This window comes from Equus asinus, chromosome 11 (genome assembly GCF_041296235.1).
Source record: "Equus asinus isolate D_3611 breed Donkey chromosome 11, EquAss-T2T_v2, whole genome shotgun sequence".
Classification (NCBI taxonomy): domain Eukaryota; kingdom Metazoa; phylum Chordata; class Mammalia; order Perissodactyla; family Equidae; genus Equus; species Equus asinus.
The window spans coordinates 9219646-9240720 of record NC_091800.1 but is presented as its reverse complement, the minus strand read 5'-3'; the positions used below and the strand labels follow the sequence as shown (position 1 = coordinate 9240720).

The following is a 21075-nucleotide window of genomic DNA, read 5'->3' as shown; positions in this document are numbered from 1 at the left end:
CCTTTCTAAAACTAATTTCCAATTTCCTTGCGTTATCCAATAGAATACAGAAAGCCCCTTTACCCTGAGTGCCGTGTCCTCTCTGCGATTCCTCGCGGCCTCCAGGCGGGCTGTCTGCCCTGTGCAAAGCGCCGGCTGCCTCCTTCCACCAGCCTGGCTTCATGTTCTCTCGGCGCTGGCTCGTCTCAGCAGTGCCGGTGCCCTGCTGTCTGCCACCCTGTTCTGTTCTCGTCACATTGCTCTTCTGGGCCACATCTGCAGGCAGCTCTCTCTCTGACATATTTTGATTATTGCTCTATCCTTTTCTTTTCTCTCCACCTTTCTTTCCTACCACTACTGTGCTTGTTGACTTTTGTGCCAGAAACGCCTGGCCTGGGCAGCCAGCAGCCCTTCAGGTTTCCCGCGCGGCGATGGCCTCGCACCTCCTCTGCTGTCAGGTCTGGCAGGTGTACACAGGTGTACCATGGCTGTTCACCTGGGAGGTCTTTTCTGTTTGCTCAGGCTTGTGGGTGTCTGTGAGTTTCTGGGCGTGTGTGTCAGAAAATTGGATGGAAGTGGTCCCCAGAGAATTTGGGGGAGTAGGGAGGATGGAAGGCTGTGTGATTTGGAAATCTTGGGAAGAAAGAGAATCTTGAGCTGGAGTCTGGAAAGGAGGCCCCTGGTGCACCCCAGGCAGCCGGAAGGGCCTTGTGGGGGGATTTTCCTGGATGCAGGCAAACAGGTCCCTCTTTGGAACAGTCTGGGGAGTGCTAACCCCCCTGGTCTCCTTTGTGTCCCGGATGAAGCCTGTTCTGTCTGCTCTCTATGGCAGAGCTGGCAAATTTTTTCTGTAAAGGGCCAGGAAGGAAATATTTGAGGCGTTGTGGCCATACAGCCTGTCGCACCGACTCCACTCTGCTGCTGCAGTGTGACTGCAGCCATGGCCAATACCGTCATGAAGGGGTGCGGCTGTGTTTCAGTAAAACTGTGCGGAGAGACAACCCGCAGAGAGATCTGACCGGGAATCTGCTGACTCCTGCCTTGGGACCCTGGCTCGGTGGACCATCTGTCGCGGTGAATGCTCCACACTCCCCAAACCCCCCCACGGTGGCAGCTGTTGTAGCAGAAGTAACAGCAACAACAACAATGACATCTATGACACCGACAGCGGCCGTTTCCTGACTGTTCAGTGTGGAACAGGCACTGGGAGGAAAGTTTCATTTATCTCATTTACTCTTCTCCATAAACTGAGTTCAATATTATTGTTGGAATTTGCAACAGAAAATATTTTTTTGCAATACATACAACACATTTCAGAGAAGTTAAGTGACTTGCCCAAGGCCGCCCCTCTAGTGTGTGGTGGAGCACAGAGCCCGGCCGGCGCAGACTTGACATCCACAGGCGCTCACCACGACCCGCCCCTCAACCTGGCATCTTGTTTTAAAGAGGTTTGTTTTTTTTAATCAAAAGAATACATTTAGCCACTTATTCCTCTGCAAAGTTGGGCAAGTTACTTCTTACAGGGAGACTGTGAGGTTAAAATGAACTATTTCGTTTCAAGAGATTAGAATGGCGCTTGGCTCATAATAAGTGCTCAATAGGAAGTTGCTATTATTGTAGTTATTATCTTAGAGCATTTGAAAAACACAGGTATAAAGAAGAAAGTGAAAAATATCTTTAATTCTACCATCCAGAGGCAGCCACTGTTTACATTTTGATATATTTCTTTCTAGTATATATTTTAATATGGTTGATATGTATATCTATAGATTAAAATTTTTATTATTTATTTAGCATGCAGATATGTTAATTGTAGAACACACAAATTTTTAAAAGTCACAAAGAAAACTATTTTTCCTGTATTTATATTGATTTATTTATGTGTAAATGTGAGCGAATGTAATACAGTTTTATTTCTTGACCTTTGATTTAGTATTATATTGTCATAAAATTTTCCCCTGCTAGAAAGCTGGACAGCCACATTTAAAAGAATGAAAATTGACCATTCTTTTTCACCATTCACAAAAATAAACTCAAAATGGATCAAAGACTTAAAGGTAAGACCTGAAACCATAAGGCTTCTAGAAGAAAATATAGGCAGTACACTCTTTGACATCAGTATTAAAAGGATCTTTTCGGACACCATGTCTTCTCAGACAAGGGAAACAATAAAAAGAATAAGCAAATGGGACTTCATCAGACTAAAGAGTTTCTTCAAGGTGAGGGAAAACAGGATTGAAACAAAAAAATAACCCACCAATTGGGAAAAAATATTTGCAAGTCATATATCTGCCAAAGGGTTAATCTCCATAATATGTAAAGAACTCACACAACTCAACAACAAAAAATCAAACAACCTGATCAAAAAATGGGCAGGGGACATGAACAGACATTTCTCCAAAGAAGATATACAGATGGCCAATAGGCACATGAAAAGATGCTCATCATCGCTGATCATCAGGGAAATGCAAATCAAAACTACACTAAGATATTGCCTTACACCCATTAGAATGGCAAAAATAACCAAAACAAAAAGTAACAAATGTTGGAGAGGTTGTGGAGAGAGTGGAACCCTCATACACTGCTGGTGGGAATGCAAACTGGTGCAGTCACTATGGAAAACAGTATGGAGATTTCTCAAAAAATTAAAAACAGAAATACCGTGTGACCCAGCCATCCCACTACTGGGTATCTATCCAAAGAACTTGAAATCAGCAATTCCAAAAGTCCCATGCACCCCTATGTTCATTGCAGCATTATTTACAATAGCCAAGACATGGAAGCAACATAAGTGCCCATCAACTGATGATTGGATAAAAAAGATATGATGTATATATATACAATGGAATACTACTCAGCCATAAAAAAGGATAAAATAGTCCCATTTACAACAACATGGATGGACCTTGAGAGTATTATGTTAAGTGAAATAAGCCAGATAGAGAAAGACAATCTCTGTATGACTCCACTCATATGTGGAAGTTAAGCATGTAGACAAAGAGAACAGATTAGTGGCTACCAGAGGAAAAGAGGGGTGGGGGTATGTGTTAGAAAATTGTATGGAAGTGGGTGGGGGCACAAAGGGTGAAGTGGTGCATCTACAACACGACTGACAAATGATAATGTACAACTGAAATTGCACAAGGTTGTAAACTATCACAATCTCAATAAAAAGTTAAAAAAAAATTCCCCCGCTATAAAAACTCTCAAAGTATCTTTTTTTAAACCATTGCATGGTTAATTATATTTAAATGTATTTAAATTTAGTAGTAAATGTTTACATGTATGGCTGGCCATGTTGGACTATTACCCACCCTTTGTTGCTGAGCAGCTCCCGTCTCCCTGGCTGAGCCTCTGTGCTGGTCAGGCTCTTCCTGGTTCTTCCCAGGCTGTTGTGGAGCTCTCAGGCTGTCACACATCCAGGGATTTTGTGGTGACTGACAAAATGACCCCCTGTGACTTGGCAAGGAGCAGGCAGATCTGGGAATTCTGGGAATTGAAAGACGGAGTTGCAGATAAGGCCAGGAAAGGCCTGCCCTCATGTTCCCAGCTCAGGTCGTCTCAGGAAGTCTCCCTGTGCAGGTGGCCTCAGGCCGGAAGGGGATTCTCACTGAATTCTTGCTTAGCCCACTTTGACCTGAGGTACAGGACTCATTTCCTCCCCACCAGGATCCTTCTCACCTATGTTTTCCTGCTGCCTGGCGAGGCCAGGGTGCTGGGCCCCGTGAGGGAGATTGGGTCTAGCTGGCTCTCTGTGGGATTCCCAGGGCTCAACATGATGCCTGGCATGCAGCAGGCACTCAATAGATGTCTGTTCTTCCCCTCTGAGTCTCTCTCCTGCATCTCTACCTCACACACTGTCCTTGACACTCTCACTACGTCGGTGCTACTCTTTCTCCCTCATGCCCTGTCCCCTCTCTTCCGTCCCTCCAGCCCCTTGCTGTCATGACCATGGTGGGGGTTCTGGAGACCAATCCACCGGAGCTGCCTTTTTTCTCAGTCCTCCAATAGGCAGAGTGTAGACTGACCTAATTCAATTAATTCAATTGACAACTTGGAAGCAGCATGTGAATGGGGCTAGTTATGGAAACGGAGCCAGAGGAGGAAAGCTCCTAATGGAAAAAGAGGTCCACAGCCTGGTCTGTCCTCTCTGACTGCAACTAGTGCCATCCTCTGAGCTAGAAAGCAGCCCAGAGAGGAGGGTCGCTGAGTGTCTGCCTGCCCATCAGCCTGAGTGCTGGGCGTTCAGGTGGAGCATGTGGTTCTGGGCCACAAGCTCCTGGGTGTGCCCTCCGCAGGAATGAGCCAGCATTTCCTAAATGCTGTATTCTGTCCTGGGCGAGTGGTTTCTATCTGGAGCCACTTAGATTTTGTCTTGACTTCCTAGCATTATTGAGTTGGTTACTTTAGGACTGAAACTGAATATGACTTTAGAAGAATTCTTAGCCTGATGTAAATGAATGTAATCCAGACACCACTAGTGCCATCTTTAATTTCTTTTGTCTGTGCTCTATTGATATGGGGGAGCATTTTTCAAGCTCCTATTGACTCCCCGGAATTACGTTTAGGTATATGAAGGAAGGTATATAAGTGCACGCACGCACGCTCCTTGAACACGCACCAACTACCAGAAAAAGATGCAGCCCCTCCTCGCTTTTCTCCTCCTCCTTCTCATCCTGTTCTTTCATATTCTTTTAAAGTTTTAAAAAATGTTTTATTCTTTATAGTTGATGAAACCTATATTCAGGAGTGTTACAAGCATTTATGAAATAAAATGCATCAAAATCAGTAGATCATCTACTGCAGAGAAAGGGCATGGTGCCGGGCAGAAAGAACATCTCTGGGAGAGTGGCAGTTTTCACTTGCAGTCAGTTCATCTCTAACGCTTGTTTTAAAAACCTGAGTTTGTTCCAAAGCAATTGATACATTAAGGAACAGTTTGCGCATGATGTGACTTCCGCGTTGGCCTATGGACATCAGACTGCGCCCCACTGAGCTGGGCTGGAGAGGACGCGTGAAGCGCACACACGCACTCCTCACACAGCTGCTGGCCACCTCGCGCACCCGGGTGTTCCAATTAAAGGTTGCGCTTTGCTCTGCTTTGCACTTGTGAGCTTTTCTATATTAAAAAAAAAAAACATTCAACACCTCAAACACATCTGAGCCTGCTGGTTCAAAACTCCAGAGAGTACGTGTGACAGGAAAGCGTTGTTTACATACAGAGACCCTAACGGAAATCCCAGATCCTGCATGAGTGACTCCTTTAGTGCTGTAATGGCTGGTGTAGTGGTTTCAAGCATTTGCTACAATTTTCAAAGCGTTGAGTGCAGATGAGGAAAACAAGAGAGTCTGAAACAAGTTTCCAGCAGTGATACAGAAGTTAACTGTAAGAAAGTCTATACTATTGGATATGATTTTCATTTTTGATGAGATGGGTATTTATCACGCACACGTGCCCCACAGGACCTGTGTCTCTAGGCAGAAAAACGTGCGTCAGGATTTCAGGTTCCTTCTGATAGTTGGTGCGAAGGAAAATCAAGGACAATAAGCCCCGCCATCCACAGGGCTGTCACATCTCTCTGTGCCCAGGTTTCAGTTCAGAGAACGCTCCGTCTGCCAGTCACAACAACAGGCAAGCCTCAACCTGTCGCAGCCCCTCCATGAGCAAACTTCAGGTCATTTTCAGGGTGAAGTGCCCTCTCCATTGTAATATTTTTGTATTTATTAATCATGTATCATGTTAAAACTGTGCGGCTGCTTTCATTAGGGCCCTACGTTGTCTGGCATATGTCACTGATGACATTTAGAGTCGCTCCTCATCTCCATTTACTCCCATAAGCCCTGTGCTGTTTACTGAGTGATTGTGTGCGCTGTGGCGATTTTTAGGATCACGTACGTCACGTTAAAGCACAACAGACTGTATCTGAAAAGGGTTTGTCAGCTGCATTACTTAATTATGCTTAGTAATCTTGCCACATGGCCCTGAGTGACTCATGGAGTGTGGCGGAGGGTTGGGATGGGGGCCTGGAACCAGGATTAATATTCTGAGGGGCCTCACATTTCTTTCTTTATTTACTTTTTATTGCATAGTTTTCCAAACATACACAAATGTTTCTTTTGTTTTCAATGTTGAAAATTATCTACCTGGAGATTTTAATATAAGAGGCCCTGGAACTGGCAGAGTTAGGAAAGGACACCAGGGCAAGCACTGAAGACTCAGCTAAGGGAGTGAGACCTACTGACAAAACCAACGGAAGGCAAATCGAGAAAACGCCCCTGGAGTGGTCTGTGATCTGGGGCTGGCTCTCGACCAAGTGCCGCAGGGTCAGAGATGTGAGCTAGGAGTGTGAGCTGGCACGGTCAGAGAAGGTGTCCCGGGGAGAGGGGCGGGGGGTGGGGGGTTTCAGGGAGAGGTGGGAGTTACAAGTAAGAGAAAGAACATGTTCAAAAGCCTGGGCGTGAGAAGGAGGTAACCAAACATCATGTCCGTACAAGACCAGGAACTCACTTGGGGCTCCTGACATCCAGGGTTTGGCTTTGACGATTCGACTGTCTCAGACAGTCAATTAGCAGTTTCGAGCCACACAGCTGCTGTCCTTGGTCTTCGAAGCCATTAACATTTGTGAGAAATGCCCCAATAAAAGCCGCTAAATCCATAAGTGGAGGGAGCAGAGAGTGTACTTCATTTCACAGTGGCGTACCAGCCTCATTTCCTCACTAGGCACCCAGTTTTAAGAGTCAGAGAGAGGCTGTGCAAGGCAAGAAGGCCAGGGAGGTGGGGAATGGGGTGGAATCTTGGTAACCTGACTCACCAACCGGGTTATCCCAGCTGAGGCTGACTGGAGAGGCAGAGAGGGATCCCGGCCAGCAGAGCACATCTCTGGGAGCACGCGGCCTCTCGGGTCTCACACTGCTCACTCTGCTGTTCAGCTGTTGAGGACTGGGTTGCAGCAGAGGGAATAATCCCTCCCCAGCTGGTCTGTCAAACCTGCCTCACCCTTGGGCGTTGTTCCTGCTCTCGTCTTGAGGCTGGAGTCCCCTCACTTGCTGGGAAGTGGTGGGGGGAAAGCTCCGCCTCTCCTTCTCCATGAGGGCGAGGGGCAGCACCACAGCCCTGACAGCTCTCTGGAGGGAACCCTTCCATTCCACTAACCACCTCCATCCAATCTCCGCCCGACCCTCATCTTCTCCCGGCTGGAGAGTGTCTGGGGCACTGCGGGGCAATATCGACACAAATTATGTCCACTGAAAGGCCTAGAAACAATGACACTACAGTAGCAATGAGCACACCTGGTTTCTTAGTATTTTTGTTTAAGTCTAATACAGATCCTCACTAAGGGAATCAGGGCTTTTGGAGAAATGGCTGATTCCAGGTTTGCACTGAGAAAATACAAGGTGAGCCTGGTGTCATGTGCCAAAAGTAAGGAAGCTGACAAAGATTAATGGAGTTGTACCAAAAACATACAGGGGCCGACATGAAGGAGTCTCCTAATGGCCAAATTTGGGACAATTTGAGCATCAGAAAAAAATACTAAGATTGATTATAAATAAATAAATATTTTATTAACTATTGAATAAATAAAAATGCATGGCTGTATAGTTTTCCGGAGAAAGGGAGAGGAAATCATTTACAATCCTGACATGTTATGACATGTTATGACAGTTACACTATTTTTTTCTGTGAAAATTTGTAATTAAATGGAAAGAATTAACTATTTATCTTGCCTTTTGAGGAGAAAGTGCATTTCATTCCTAACTGATGAGAAGCAGTTCTTTACAGACTAGTGCCAGCTAGTGTTTGTGAAAAGAATGATTGGATTAGAAAACTACCATTTTGCAAACCTCAATGAAATCATTGATTCAGGCAATAAATGTGTTCTATAAACACAGTCCACCAGTCAAATCCAGCCCACCACCTGATTTTGTACATCCCATGAGCTAAGAACGTTTTAAATATTTTTAGAAAGTGGAAAAAAATCCAAAGAGAACAATATTTCTTGACACATGAAATTTATAGAAATTCAAATTTCAGTGTCCATAAGTAAGGTTTCTTGGAACACAGCCACGCTTATTTACCTACAGATTGCCTGTAACTGTGTTTTTGTTACAATGGAAGATCTGAGTAATTGCATTGAGAATATGGTCCACAAAGCCTCGTATCTGGAACTTTACAGAAATACTTTCCTGACTCCTGTTACAAGCCATTTGGTGAAAAGGATTTGAGGAAGAGGCTATTTGCCTGGTGCCATTGTATCACTTTCTAAATCAATTACTAATTGCAAAAAGAAAAATGCACTTTATAATGGAAAGATCTGGCAGTCGCCACCCTCCCATATTAGCAAAACATAGCATCACTAATACAGGGACAACTTGACATCGTGTACCTGCTGAGAGACAATGTGAAGTCTGAAGTATTCTTGTCAAACATGTTGAACTTGAAAAATTTTAAATAGCTTTGTTGAGACAGAGTTGACAGACGATAAACTGCACCTATTTAAAGCACACCATTTGATATATTTTGACACATGTATACATCCATGAAACCATGCCACAGTTGAGATAATGAACGCCTCTTTCACTGACAAAAGTTCCATGGCGCCCCTTTGTGGTCTCTCCCTCCCACTCCCCATCTCTCTGTCTCATTGATCTGCACCTGTCACTCTAGGTTGGTTTACATTTTGTAGAATTTTAAATAAATGGAATCATGCGGTATGTATGCCTTTTGGTCTGGCTTCTCCTACTCATGTAATGATGTTGAGATTCATCCATGTTGTTGCATGCGTCGGTAGTTTATTCCCTGTAATTCCACTGAAAACTATGGCTATATTACAATTTGGTTTTCCATTCACATGTCGATGGGCATTTCAGTTGTTTCCGGTTTGGGGCTGTTACAGCTACTGTGGACATTCATGTACAAATCTTTGTGTGGCTATTTACTTTCATTTCTCTTGGATAAAGATTTAGGAATAGAACTGTTGAATCTTATGATAGGTTTACGTCAAACTTTTTAAGAAACTTCCAAACTATCTTCTAAATGAGAGTTCCAGTTGCTCCATATCCTTGCCACACTTGGTATGGTCAGTCTTTTTAATTTTAGCCATTCTAAGAGATGTGTAGTGTATTTGTGGTTTTAATTCACTTTTCCCATAATGACTAGTGATGTTGAGCATGTTTTCATGTGTTTATTAATCATCTGTATATCTTTTGCCCATTAAAAGAATTGTTTTCTTTTTTATTCTTGAATTTTAAGAGTTTTAAAAAATATATATTCTATTTGCAACAACATGGATGGAACTTGAGGGCATTATGCTGAGTGAAATAAATCAGACGAGAAAGACACATACTCTATGATCTTACTTATACACGGAATCTAAAAACACCCAAACTCATAGAAAAAGAGATCAGATTTGTGGTTACCAGAAGCAGGAGAGTTTGGGGGGATGGGAGGGAGGAAATTGGATGAAAGTGGTCAAAAGGTACGAACTTCCAGTCATAAGATAAACACTGGGGACGTAATGTACAACATGATGACTATGGTTAACACTGATGTCTGGTATATTTGAAAGTTAAGAGAGTAGATCCCAAAAGCTCTCATCACAAGGAAAACAGTTTTTTGTTTTTTTCCCCTGTATCTATATGAGATGACGGATGTTAACTAAACTCATTGTGGTAAACGTTTTGCAATTATGTAAGTCAAATCATTATGCTGTACACCTTACACTTATATAGTGCTGTATGTCAATTATATCTCAATAAAACTGAAGAAAAAAACTTATTTAAAAATATATCTTCTAGAAACAGATTCTTTATCAAACATACAATTTTTTTTTTAAGATTTTATTTTTTTCCTTTTTTCTCCCCAAAGCCCCCCGGTACATAGTTGTATATTCTTCATTGTGGGTCCTTCTAGTTGTGGCATGTGGGACGCCGCCTCAGCGTGGTTTGATGAGCAGTGCCATGTCCGCGCCCGGGATTTGAACCAACAAAACACTGGGCCGCCTGCAGCGGAGCGCACGAACTTAACCACTCGGCCACGGGGCCAGCCCCTCAAACATACAATTTTAAAATATTTTCTCCCAGTCTGTAGCTGTTTATTTGTTCTCTTAATAATATTTTTCAAAAAGCAGAAGTCTCAGTTTTGACTAAGTCTAATGTATCCCTTTTCCTTTTATGGATCATTTTTCCACAGAGTTGCCTTTACATCTTTGTAAAAGATCAGTTATCGACATACCTGTGAGTCTGTTTCTTGAATATTCTGTTTCATTCATCTGTTTATCTACTGCATTGACTTGATAATTGTAGCCTTATGCTAAGTCTTGAAATTCAGTACCGTTAATTTTCCAACTTTGATCTTCTTTGTCAAAGTTGTTTTGGCTCTCCTAGGTCTTTTGGCTATTTACATTTTCATATGAATTTTAGAACCAGCTTGCCAATGTCTACAAAAAAGCCTGTTGGCATTTTTATTCTGATTGTGTTCAATCTATAAACCAATTTGGAAAGATGTGATATCTTGCTAACATTGAGCCTTCCAACTCATGAAGAAGATGTATCTCTCCATTTCCTTAGGTCTTGTTTAATTCCTCACAGCAATGTTTTGTAGTCTCCAGTATACGGGTTGTGGTTGGCAGGGTTCTAAGATGGCCCCCAAGATTTCCACCTCCTAGTACACGTGCCTGGTACAATTTCCTCCCCTTGCGTGTGGGCAGGACCCATGAATATAACGGGATTTCACTCCTGTAATTAGGTTACTAATCAGTAGATTTTGAGTTAATAAAAGGTTAATATAATCTTAAGTGGGCCTGACCTAATTAGGGGAGTTCTTAGAAGAGGATGAAGCACCAGAGAGACACTCTGGCCTCAAAGAGGATGAAAGCTTCAGGGTTGGCCCAGTGGCATTGTGGTTAAGTTCATGTACTCCACTTTGGGGGCCTGGGGTTCGAGGGTTCGGATCCTGGGCACTGACTTACACGCTGCTCATCAAGCCATGCTGCGGCAGCATCCCACATACAAGATAGAAGAAGATTGGCACAGATGTTAGCTCAGTGACGATCTTCCTTACACACACACACACACACACACACACACACACAAAAGAGGATGAAAGCTTCCATGGGTTCTGTAGAGAACTGAATTCCGCTACAAGCTGATTGAATGTTTAAGAGGTTTCAGATGAGACCACAGTTCCAGCCGACACCTTGATTGCAGCCTGGGAGACCTGAGGAGAGGGTTCAGATGGAGCTGTGATCAGACTCCTGACTCACAAAAGCTGTGAGAGCTTTACCAAGCTGCTCAGGTTGTGACGGTTTACAATGCAGCAAAGGAAAATCTAGTGCTCAGGCCTTGAACATCTTTTGCCAGATTTATCCCAATTTCATATTTTTAGTAACAACTAAAATGTGAATGGAATTGTTTTCTTAATTTCATTTGCAGGTTGTTCATTGCTAAAATAGAGAAATACAATTGATTTGTGTATGTTGATCTTGGATTCTGCAGCCCTGCTAAACTTGTTTATTGGTTCTAATAGTTTTTATAGGTTTCTCAAGATTTTCTGCATATAAAATAATGTTGCCTATGAAAAATAAAAATGTTGTTTCTTCCTTTCCAATCAGCATGCCTTTCATTTATTTCTCTTGCCTTACTGCTCTGGTTGGAACCCTCAGTTCAGTGTTGAACAGAAGTGGTGAGAGAGGACATCTTTTCCTCGTTCCTGATCTTAGGGGAAAGTATTCAACCACTCCTAATTATGATATTAGCTTACGGATTTTTGTAAATGCCTATTATCAGGTTGAAGAAGTTCCTTGCTATTCCTACTTGAGAGTTTTTCTGAGAGATAGATGTTGGATTTTGTAAAAAAAATTTTGTATCTGTTGAGATGATCATTTTGTCCTTTATTCTACTAATATGACGAATTACACTGATTGATTTTCTTATGTTAAACTAACTTTGCATTCCTGGAACAAATTCCATTAGACCGTGATGTGTTATCCTTCAATATATTGTTGGATTCTATTTGTTAATACTTTGTTTAAAATTTTGTATACTGATTTGTAGCTTCCTTTTCTTAAAATTTCTTTGTTTGGTTTGAGTATCAGATAATGCTTACCTCATAGAATGAGTTAGGAAATATTCTCTCTTCAGTTTTCTGGGAGAGTTTGTGTAAATGTGTATTATTTCTTCCTTAAATATTTGGTCGAAATTACCAAATTTATCACCAGAATTTGGTTTTCCTTTTAGCAATATTTTAAAATTACTAATTCAATTTCTTTACATTTTAATAGGTCTTTTCAGATTTTCTATTTGTTCTTGAGTCAGTCTTGGTAATTTGTGTCTTCCCAGGAATTTTTCCATTTCATCTCAGCTGTGTAATTTGTTGGTGTGATATTGTGGTTTATAATAAGAAATATATATTTAGTCTTTGTCCCTGCTCTCAAAACCTTTGAGCATTCCTAAGTGATGAGGGTGATAAAAGTATCTTTTGTTATGTTAATGAGACGACTTTTGGAAAAACCCTAGGGAACCTAAGGATGGGACTGGTTGCCAGCAGAACCAAGCGTGTGATTAAAGGGCCGGAAATTTCAGTCTCACTCCCCACTCCCAACCTCAGAGGGAGGGAAGAGGGGCAGGAAATTGAGTTCAGTCACCAATGGCCAATGATTTCATCATCATGCCTATGTAATGAAACTTCCATAAAAACCGAAAGAAATGGGCTTCAGAGAGCTTCTGGATGTGTGACCATGTGTGGAGGTGCTGGGAGGCAGCATGCTCAGAGAGGGCGAGGAAGCTCTGCACCCATTTCCCCATACCTTGTGCTATGCATCTCTTTCATCTGGCTATTCCTGAATTATATCTCTTTGTAATAAACCAGTAATCTAGTAAGTAAAATGTTCCTCTGAGTTCTGTGAACCACTCTAGCAAATTAATGAAACCCAAGGAAGGGTCGTGGAAACCTCTGATCTATAGCCAGTCAGAATGAAGCACAGGTGACAACCTGGACTTGTGATTGGTGCCTGAAGTTGGTGGCACGGGGTGAGCAGTCTTGTAGGACTGAGCCCCTAACCTGTGGGATCTGATGGTATCTCCAGGTAGACAGTGTCAGAATTGAGTTAAATTTGTAGGATACTCGGCTGATGTTGGAGAATTGCTTCGTGGTGTGAGAAAAATACACAAATTGGAGTTGGCATAAAGTTATTCATAATATTCCTTTATCATCTTTTAATTTCTGTAGAATCTGTAGTAATGCTTCCTCTTTCATTCATGATGTATGATTATAGCTTCTCTCCTTTTATCTTGGTTAGTCTAGCAAAATATTTATCAATCTTGTTGACCTTTTCAAAGAACCAGCTTTGGTTGCTTGATTTTTTCTATTGTGTTTCTGTTTTCTATTCATTGATTTATTCTCTGATATTGATTATTTCCTTCTACTTGCTTTGGGCTTGTTTTGTTTTTCAGTTACTAGTTTCTTTGGGCAGAAACTTAGATGATTGATTTTAGATATCTTTTTCTAATGTAAGTATTTAAAGCTATAATTTTTGTCTTTAAGCATGGCTTTCCTTGCATACCATAAATTTATGTTGTGTTTGCCCTTTTACCCAGTTCAAGATATTTTTTGAATTTCTCTTGTGATTTCTTCTTTGACCCAGGGATAGAAGTATATTGTTTAACTTCAGATAGTAGGTGATTTCCCAATTTTCTTTCTGTTTTTGGCCACCAATTAATTCTGCAGTGGCTGGAAAAAATAGGTAGTATCATTTAATTCCTTTTAAATTTATTGAGACTTGTTTTATAGTCTAGGATATGGTCTATCCTGGAGAGTGTCTAATGGGTGCTTGAAAAGAGTGTGTAATTCTGCTGTTTGGGGAAGGACTGTTGTTCAAGTCTTTAATATCCTTATTGATTTTCTGTCTACTGCTGTCAGTTCCTGAGAAAGGAGTATGGAATTCTCTGACTATAATTGTGGAATGGTCTCTATGTCTTTTCAGTTCTGCCAGTTCTACTTCATGTATTTTGGGCTCTGTTGTTAGGTGCGTACATATTTTTACTTTTTATATCTTCTTGATGAATTTTTTTTTTATCATATTTGCAAAATTTGGGCCAATACTTCTTCAGATAGTTTCTTTTCTCTTCCTCTCGTCTTTTTTGGAGACTCCTCTTGCATATATGTTGGTACACATGATGTTTCACTGGTCTCTGAGTCTCTGTTCATTTATTTTTATTTTATTTTTAAAATTTTTATTCATTTATTTATTTTTAACGATTGGCACCTGAGCTAACAATTGTTGCCAATCTCTCTCTCTCTCTCTTTTTTTTTTCTTTTTCTCTCCAAATCCCCCCAGTACATACTTGTATATTTTATTTATGGGTCCTTCTAGTTGCGGCATGTGGGACGCCACCTCAACATGGCTGGATAAGTAGTGTCATGTCTGCGTCCAGGATCCGAACTGGCAAAACCCTGGGCCCCCAAAGCAGAGCGCATGAACTTAACTACTCGGCCATGAGGCCAGCCCCTCTGTTCATTTTTATTCAATCTTTTTTTCCTTCTGTTCTTCAGATTGGATAATTTTTATTTATCTATCTTCAATTTCACTGATTCTTCTGCCATCTATAATCTTCCACTGAGCCTATCTAGTGAATTTTAAATTTTAGTTGTTGTCTTTTTAACTATAAAATTTCCATTTGAATCTTTTTTATAGTTTCTACTTCTCTATTGAGATTTTGTTCAGTCATTGTGTTCGTCTGCTTGGGCTGACAGAAAACCATAGACTAGGTGACTTAAGCAACAAAAAGTTATTTTCTCGCAATTCTGAAGGCTAGATGTCTCAGATCAAGGTCCAGCAAAGCTGATTTCTGGTGAGGATTCTCTTCCTGGCTTGCAAACAGCTGCTTTCTTGCTGGGTCCTCACATGGTGAAGAGAAAGAGAAAACAAGTGTCTCTTCCTCTTCTTATAAGGACCCAAACCTATCAAAGTAGGGCCCCACTCTTCTATTCTCACTTAACCTTTATCATCTCCTCACAGGCACTATCTCCAAATACAGTCACGTTGGGTGTTAGGGCTTCAACATAAACATTTTGGGGAGGGCACAAATATTCAGTCTGTAACAGTCATTGACATAGTATTTTCTGTTAGTTATTTGACATAGTTTCCTTTACTTCTTTGAACGTATTCTTAGTAGCAACATTGAAACTTTTGCTTACTAAATCCAGCATCTGGTTCCCTTCAGTCAGCTTCTATTGACTGCATTTTTCCTTGAGTACAGGCTGCACTTAACTGTTTCTTTGCATGTAATTTTTTTGTTGAAAACCAAGCATTAGATAATATGAGGATTATTGTTGCTGTTGTAGTAATTGGCCCTGTTCATGCGCTCCTGCTGATAAACTTCCTAGCTTGTGGTGACAGTGCCTGCCTTAGAACAGAGCTCTCGTGGGCCCAGGCTCAGTTCTCGAGGACAGCCATTTAGTGCCCCTCACAAGATGACCTTGTCTCAGAGGGGTCTTCTCTGTACGTCTTGCCTGGCCTTCTGAGCAATTGCCTTCCTTGTTGTAGCTACCTAGTCTTTGAGCTGTGGGGGAGGTAAAGGACAGGGGAGGAGGGAAATTCGAGGGCTAATCAGTTTTCCCCGGTTGTCACCTGTTCACCCTCTCGTTGCACTGGCCTCTGTTATTGCCACAAATTTACTGTGGTGTTTTCTCATTGCAAGGGCTGGAAGGCAGGCAACAACCACTCAGGTTCTATGGCAGAGAAAAGAGCACAATGTGGCCTCTTCCTCAGTCATGGTCCTATGCCCTCCTCTCCCAGGCTACTCCATACCAGGTCAACACCCCCCCCCCTTCCCTAAGGGTTTGTCTTTGTCTTTGCTTTAGCTCTTCAAATCCATGCATTTTCCTTGTCGATCTTTGGTATCTCCAGGGTTGTGCTGGGGGAGGGGCCAGCAGCCGGCGCTGTTCACCATCTTGCCAGGAGCCCTCCTTTCTTGGTTAATGCCTGTCTTCTCTTCTAGACTGCTGGCTTCATGAAGGTAGGGCCCATGTCAGCCTTGTTCCTCTCTGTCAGGGCCTGGAACAGTGCCTGCTACACTGTAGATATTCAATACAAATTTCCTGAATCAATTGCCTACTTCCCTCTGGAAATACTCCATTGTCTCTTGATTTTCTCCTGCCTCTCAGGCCACTGCTTCTAAGCGTCCTTCTCAGACTCCCTCTCTTTACATGCCCAGAAATACTGTATCTATATCTGGTGTCAAACTGTATCTTTCTCTTTCCCTGGGAATCTCATCCGTACAAATAACTTAAACTATATGATGATGACTCCCGATTCTGTAATTTTTCCAGCTTAAATTTCTTTCTTGCATGTAAGACTGTGATATAATAATGGTTAGATGTCCCACAGATGATCTAAATTCAATGTGATCAAAGCCGAGTGCAACAGATATTTCCCTGAGCCTGGTACCCCTCCTGCCATTCCTGTCTGGAGGGGCCCCGCTGACTCCCTCTGCTTCACCACTCCCGAGTCAAGTCGTTCATGAAAGCTTGGAGTCTTATAGACTCAGCCTCCTTTTACATGTTTCATGCTTATTTCCTTCTCCCTAACCCCATGAACCCTGCTCTTGCTCAGACCTTGCTCATTTCTCACCTAAATTACTACATGGGCAACGGTCATCTTGCCTTTCGTCACCATCTTCCTCTACTTCATCCTCCACATGGGTCCTAGAGGGAACTTTTTGAAATGCAAGTCATATTATGCCATTTCCCAGATTAAATCCTATATCACTTGGCTCCCTGTGACCTTTGGGATAACTCCAAATTCCTTAGTGTGTATCCAGGATAATTCTATGATCTAGCCTCACTCCGCCTTTACCCACACTAAAACTTCCTACTTACTCGCGTGTAACTGAACGCATCATCTTGAGACAGCAGAGATGAGGTAGGTCTGGCCCACAGAATAAGTGATGCCTCTCCCCGCCCATCCCAAGTATCTATTTATAGCTACTGATTTAAATGAGGGCAGAGAAGCACCCTGTGGCAAACAGTCAAACGACACCTACAACTGGGCTCCACGCGATGCAGGAGTGTTTAGCTATGAGTCTGGGGCCAGGGTGTGGAGCACGGGCTGATGGAAGGGAGTCACAACAGGAAGAAGAGCTCTGAGGCCTTGGAGAGAATTCATCGAGGGGTCTGACACGACAGACAGGGAGTAGTGCCTTTAGGAAGAGTCTAGCATGTAGGCTGGCATGTAGACCTGCTCTGATGCAGCCCTAGTGATGAGGTGTGGGCTATGGGGAGAAAAAGACTGTGAGTGTTACTCCGAGGAGCGATCGCCTAAACCCCGGCACTTCCTGGCCAAGCAAACCTGCTATGGGAGCTGTTCTCGTTCCTACTTCTCAGTGTCTGCCAAGCTGTTGGGTCACACGAAATCTGAGGTCCATCAACAGAGATCTACAGCTTAAAGCAGTGGGCTACATGGCAGAGTTAGGCCCAAGGAGAGTAGAGGTAGTGAGTAGCACCCTGGACTGCATCCGAGGAAACGGAAGACACTACTTTGGGACTGCTGGATATAAGTGGAAGCACAGAGGGGGCCCGGCCGTAGAGGTGGGAGCTAAGAGCCACAGTTAGTGGCTCTTAATTCTGTGGCACTGTGGCTTGCCTGCTCATAGCCACTCCTCCTCTTCTTCTGTGCTAAAGAACCCTGGTTTTGCTCAGTCCGATGCTGGTGGCAGTATGCACACAGAAGTTGGGTCCAACCTGGGGCGGGGTTAGCCCTGATTGTTTGAGGCATCATGGGACCCTATTTTTCTTTGTCAGCAATTGGTTCATGAGTGGGCACATGACCCACTTCTGGCCAACGAAACATAGAGGGGGCCTGCCAGGAGGTGTGGTGGTTAATTTTATGTGTCCACTTGACTGGGCTACAGGGTGCCCAGATGTTTGATCAAATATTATGCTGGGTGTTTCTGAGAGGGTGTTTCTAGATGAGATTAACATTTAAATCAGGAGACTGAGTAAAGCAGATGGCCCTCCCTAACGTGGGTGGGCCTCATCCAACCAGTTGAAGGCCTGAATAGAACAAACAGGCTGGCAACCTTCAAACTGGAACGTTGGCTTTTTTCTGTTTTCAGACCCAAACTGAAACATCAGCTCTTCCTGGGTCTAGAGCCTGCCAGCCTTCTGACCAGAATGTACACCACCGACTCTCCTGGTTTCCAGGCCTACAGACTTGGACTGGAACTACACTATCAGCTCTCCTGGGTCTGCAGCTTGCTGCCTCCTTCTGTAGCCCTTGGCACGTCTCAGCCTCCATGATTGTATGAACCAGGTCCTTATAATAAATCTCGATAGCTAGCTAGCTAGCTAGATAAATAGATCAATGTGTATGTGTGTGTGTGTGTGTATATATATATATGTATATATTTTCTGGGAGAGATTTTTCTCCCTGGGCAAAAGAAAGAGGCCTGTGGGGAGAAGCTGCCTTTGTTCTTGTCTCTGAGGCTATACTGTGGGAGAACTGGCTGTCGAGAGCTGTAACAGCCACACTTTGATTATAAGAGCATCAGACAAGGAGGAGAGCTGTGCTGAGGAAGCAGTGCCTGAGCCCTTGGTGACAATGCTGAGCCACGGGACCCACCATGGAACAACCTTGTCCAGGCATCTTGCTACGTGAGACAAGATTTCTCCTCGATGTTTAATCCTTGCTTCCAGAAGTCTGGTCCACAGCTCATTTGAGTATATTGCCAGTTCTATTGGCCAATTGTATTCTGCATTTCCAGAAAGCCTATGCAAGATCTCGGGCCCCGCCCCAGATTTTCTCGATCAGAGTCTTCATTTTAATAAGATCCCTGGGTGATCTGTATGCACTCTAAAGTTTGGACAGCCCTGGCTTGAGTGACTTACAGCTGTGGGTTATCTTTCTTGCATCTGAGCACATGCCAGCATAACGGATGTGCCCTCACGTGGATCTACAGCCTGAGGTCTGTGAACACTTGGCTTATGTGGTTTTCCGACCACGCGATGCCGCTTCTCTCTTGCTCGTCCCTTTGGACAGTCTGGTTTCTCTCCCTTCCTCCCACTTTTTCACACGGCTGACACTTTTTCACACGGCTGACGTCTCTCCTTCAAGACTCAGCGAAGGCCTCGCCTCCACCAGCAGGCCCCCTGACTCCCTCCAGTTTGGATCAGGAGCACTTCCTATAGCAGTTACTGTGTTGCATTTTATTTGCATCTTTGCTTATTTCCTCTTCGGCTAGACCCTGAGTGCCTTGAGGAAAATCTATTTTTACTCTTTGTACCCTCCCCGCCTATCCGCTGTCTGGCAAGTACTAACAGCTGGATAAATGCTTCTGAAAGACTGGATGAGCAGCGCTTTGCCACTCTGCTCCTTGCAGCTGCTCCTGCTCCCCCCGGGGCTCGGGCATCTGAGGTGCTGCGTGGCGGGCAGCCGGGCGTGGGGTTGGGAATTAGCAGCTGTCCTTGCCTGCCACCCCGCCCCTCACCTTCCAGAAAGCACACAAATCAGAAGCATCAGAAGCAGTCGCTGGGGGTGCCTCCCCCACCCCCACCCCCTTCTCACTCTCTTTCCCAGGAACAAGTGTCACAAGGCAACCGACAGCTGAGGGAGGAATGTTTGGGCAAAAAGACCCCATGGACTGGAGCCGGTCTGTGGACGCCACCCAGCAGCTCAGGCCCCGGCTGTTATTTTGGGAGCAGAGTGGAGGGTGATAAAACTTAACTAGGACAAGGGCCCATGATGGCCTCTGCTAGTCACACTGGGAGAGCCTCAGCACGTCCAATGGCACGTTTTCATTAAGAATTGGTTAAAAATGTGATATTTCTCCCTTGCTGGATGCAATGCCATCCATTTCCATGCACCAAGGTTTCTAGTAGAAACAGCCCGGCTTTGGTCTGGGGTATGTGTGGGGCCCTTGCTGGGAGAGGGGTCCCAGGGGTGGGCACGTGAGCCTGCTGTCCAGGCTGGAGGCGAGGGACTCTGCTGGGTGGGCGGAGGTGAGGAGAGTGTGTCGCTTAGTCCCCGCAGGCTGAGGCCAGGTGCCGTTTCCTCATTAGCGAAAGCGCTCCCGTGTGGCTGGCGCACACACGTGTTAGGGTCTGCTCGGGAAATCAACTCCAGAGCTGAGATGCACCCCGCCAGCTGGTGCCTGCCACCCCCGTGTGCAGCTGTGCTAATGGCTTGGTCTGGCTTCAAACGGAGACTCAGGATGAGGAAGCATGAGTGTCTGTCCCCAGAGGGGCCTGCATGGAACATTCCTTTGGGAGGTGTTGGAAACTGTAAAGCCACGATTAATTCATTTACTTTGCAAATGTTTGCCGAGCAAGCCCTGTGACCAGGAGCCAGGGTCTGTGGTGGGCCCTCAGGATTCAGTTCTGGAAGACCCCTTCCTGCCCTCAAGATCTCCCCGTCTCACAGCGGAGACAGACAGACAGATGGACACATGCAATCTAGTGTGATAAGTGCTGAGATACAGGCAAGTGCATGGCATGAGGGGGACAAGTAGCCCAGGCCGAGGGGTCAGAGGACATCCCAGAGAAGGAACACCTGAGCTCTCTCTTGGAAGGACAAAGCTGGGGAGGAGGAAACTGACATCCACTCAGTGCTGATTCCATGCCCAGCGCAGTGCTGGCCACCAGCCACGTCTGGTCCCGTGACCCTCCACAGATGGGTAACCAAGGCTCAGAGAGGCTCCCTGGCCGACTGAGGTCACGTGGGAGCCTCTAGAGCCTTGCACTGTGACATCTTGCCCATCAGTCATGACATGGATGAAGAGAAGGGCATCCCAGCATGTATTAAACATGCTTCCTAGCTTTTGTACTTGATATTTTGACATCTAGGGCCTTGCTGACCAGAGAGGGACCACCTCTTCCAGGGTTAGCTGGTTCCTAGAGAAAGCAAAAGACTGGCCCAGGAGCGCACCTCTCATCTGCAAACCAGCCAATCCAGAGCCCGCACCCCCACCACGTCCTTTATTGGTTCTCACACTCCAGGCCACTATCCACCTGCCCTAAGCCCCCAAGGGCCAGGTACCAACCGACTAGTGTCAGCCCCTATGCCCTAGAGCCAGCTAAAATTGTTCAAACCAGCCAATCCTAAT

General features: G+C 44.2%; 1 protein-coding gene across 1 annotated transcript in view; it reads left to right on the top strand.

The window, feature by feature from the left end:
• Positions 1-18333, top strand: part of USP12 (ubiquitin specific peptidase 12) — a 144703-nt gene extending 126370 nt beyond the window's left edge. Inside the window, exon 7 of the mRNA XM_070520440.1 lies at positions 18091-18333. Coding sequence (XP_070376541.1) covers positions 18091-18274 — 184 coding nt within the window. The 3' untranslated portion in view covers positions 18275-18333. The remainder of the gene's footprint in view (positions 1-18090) is intronic.
• Positions 18334-21075: the final 2742 nt, after the last annotated feature.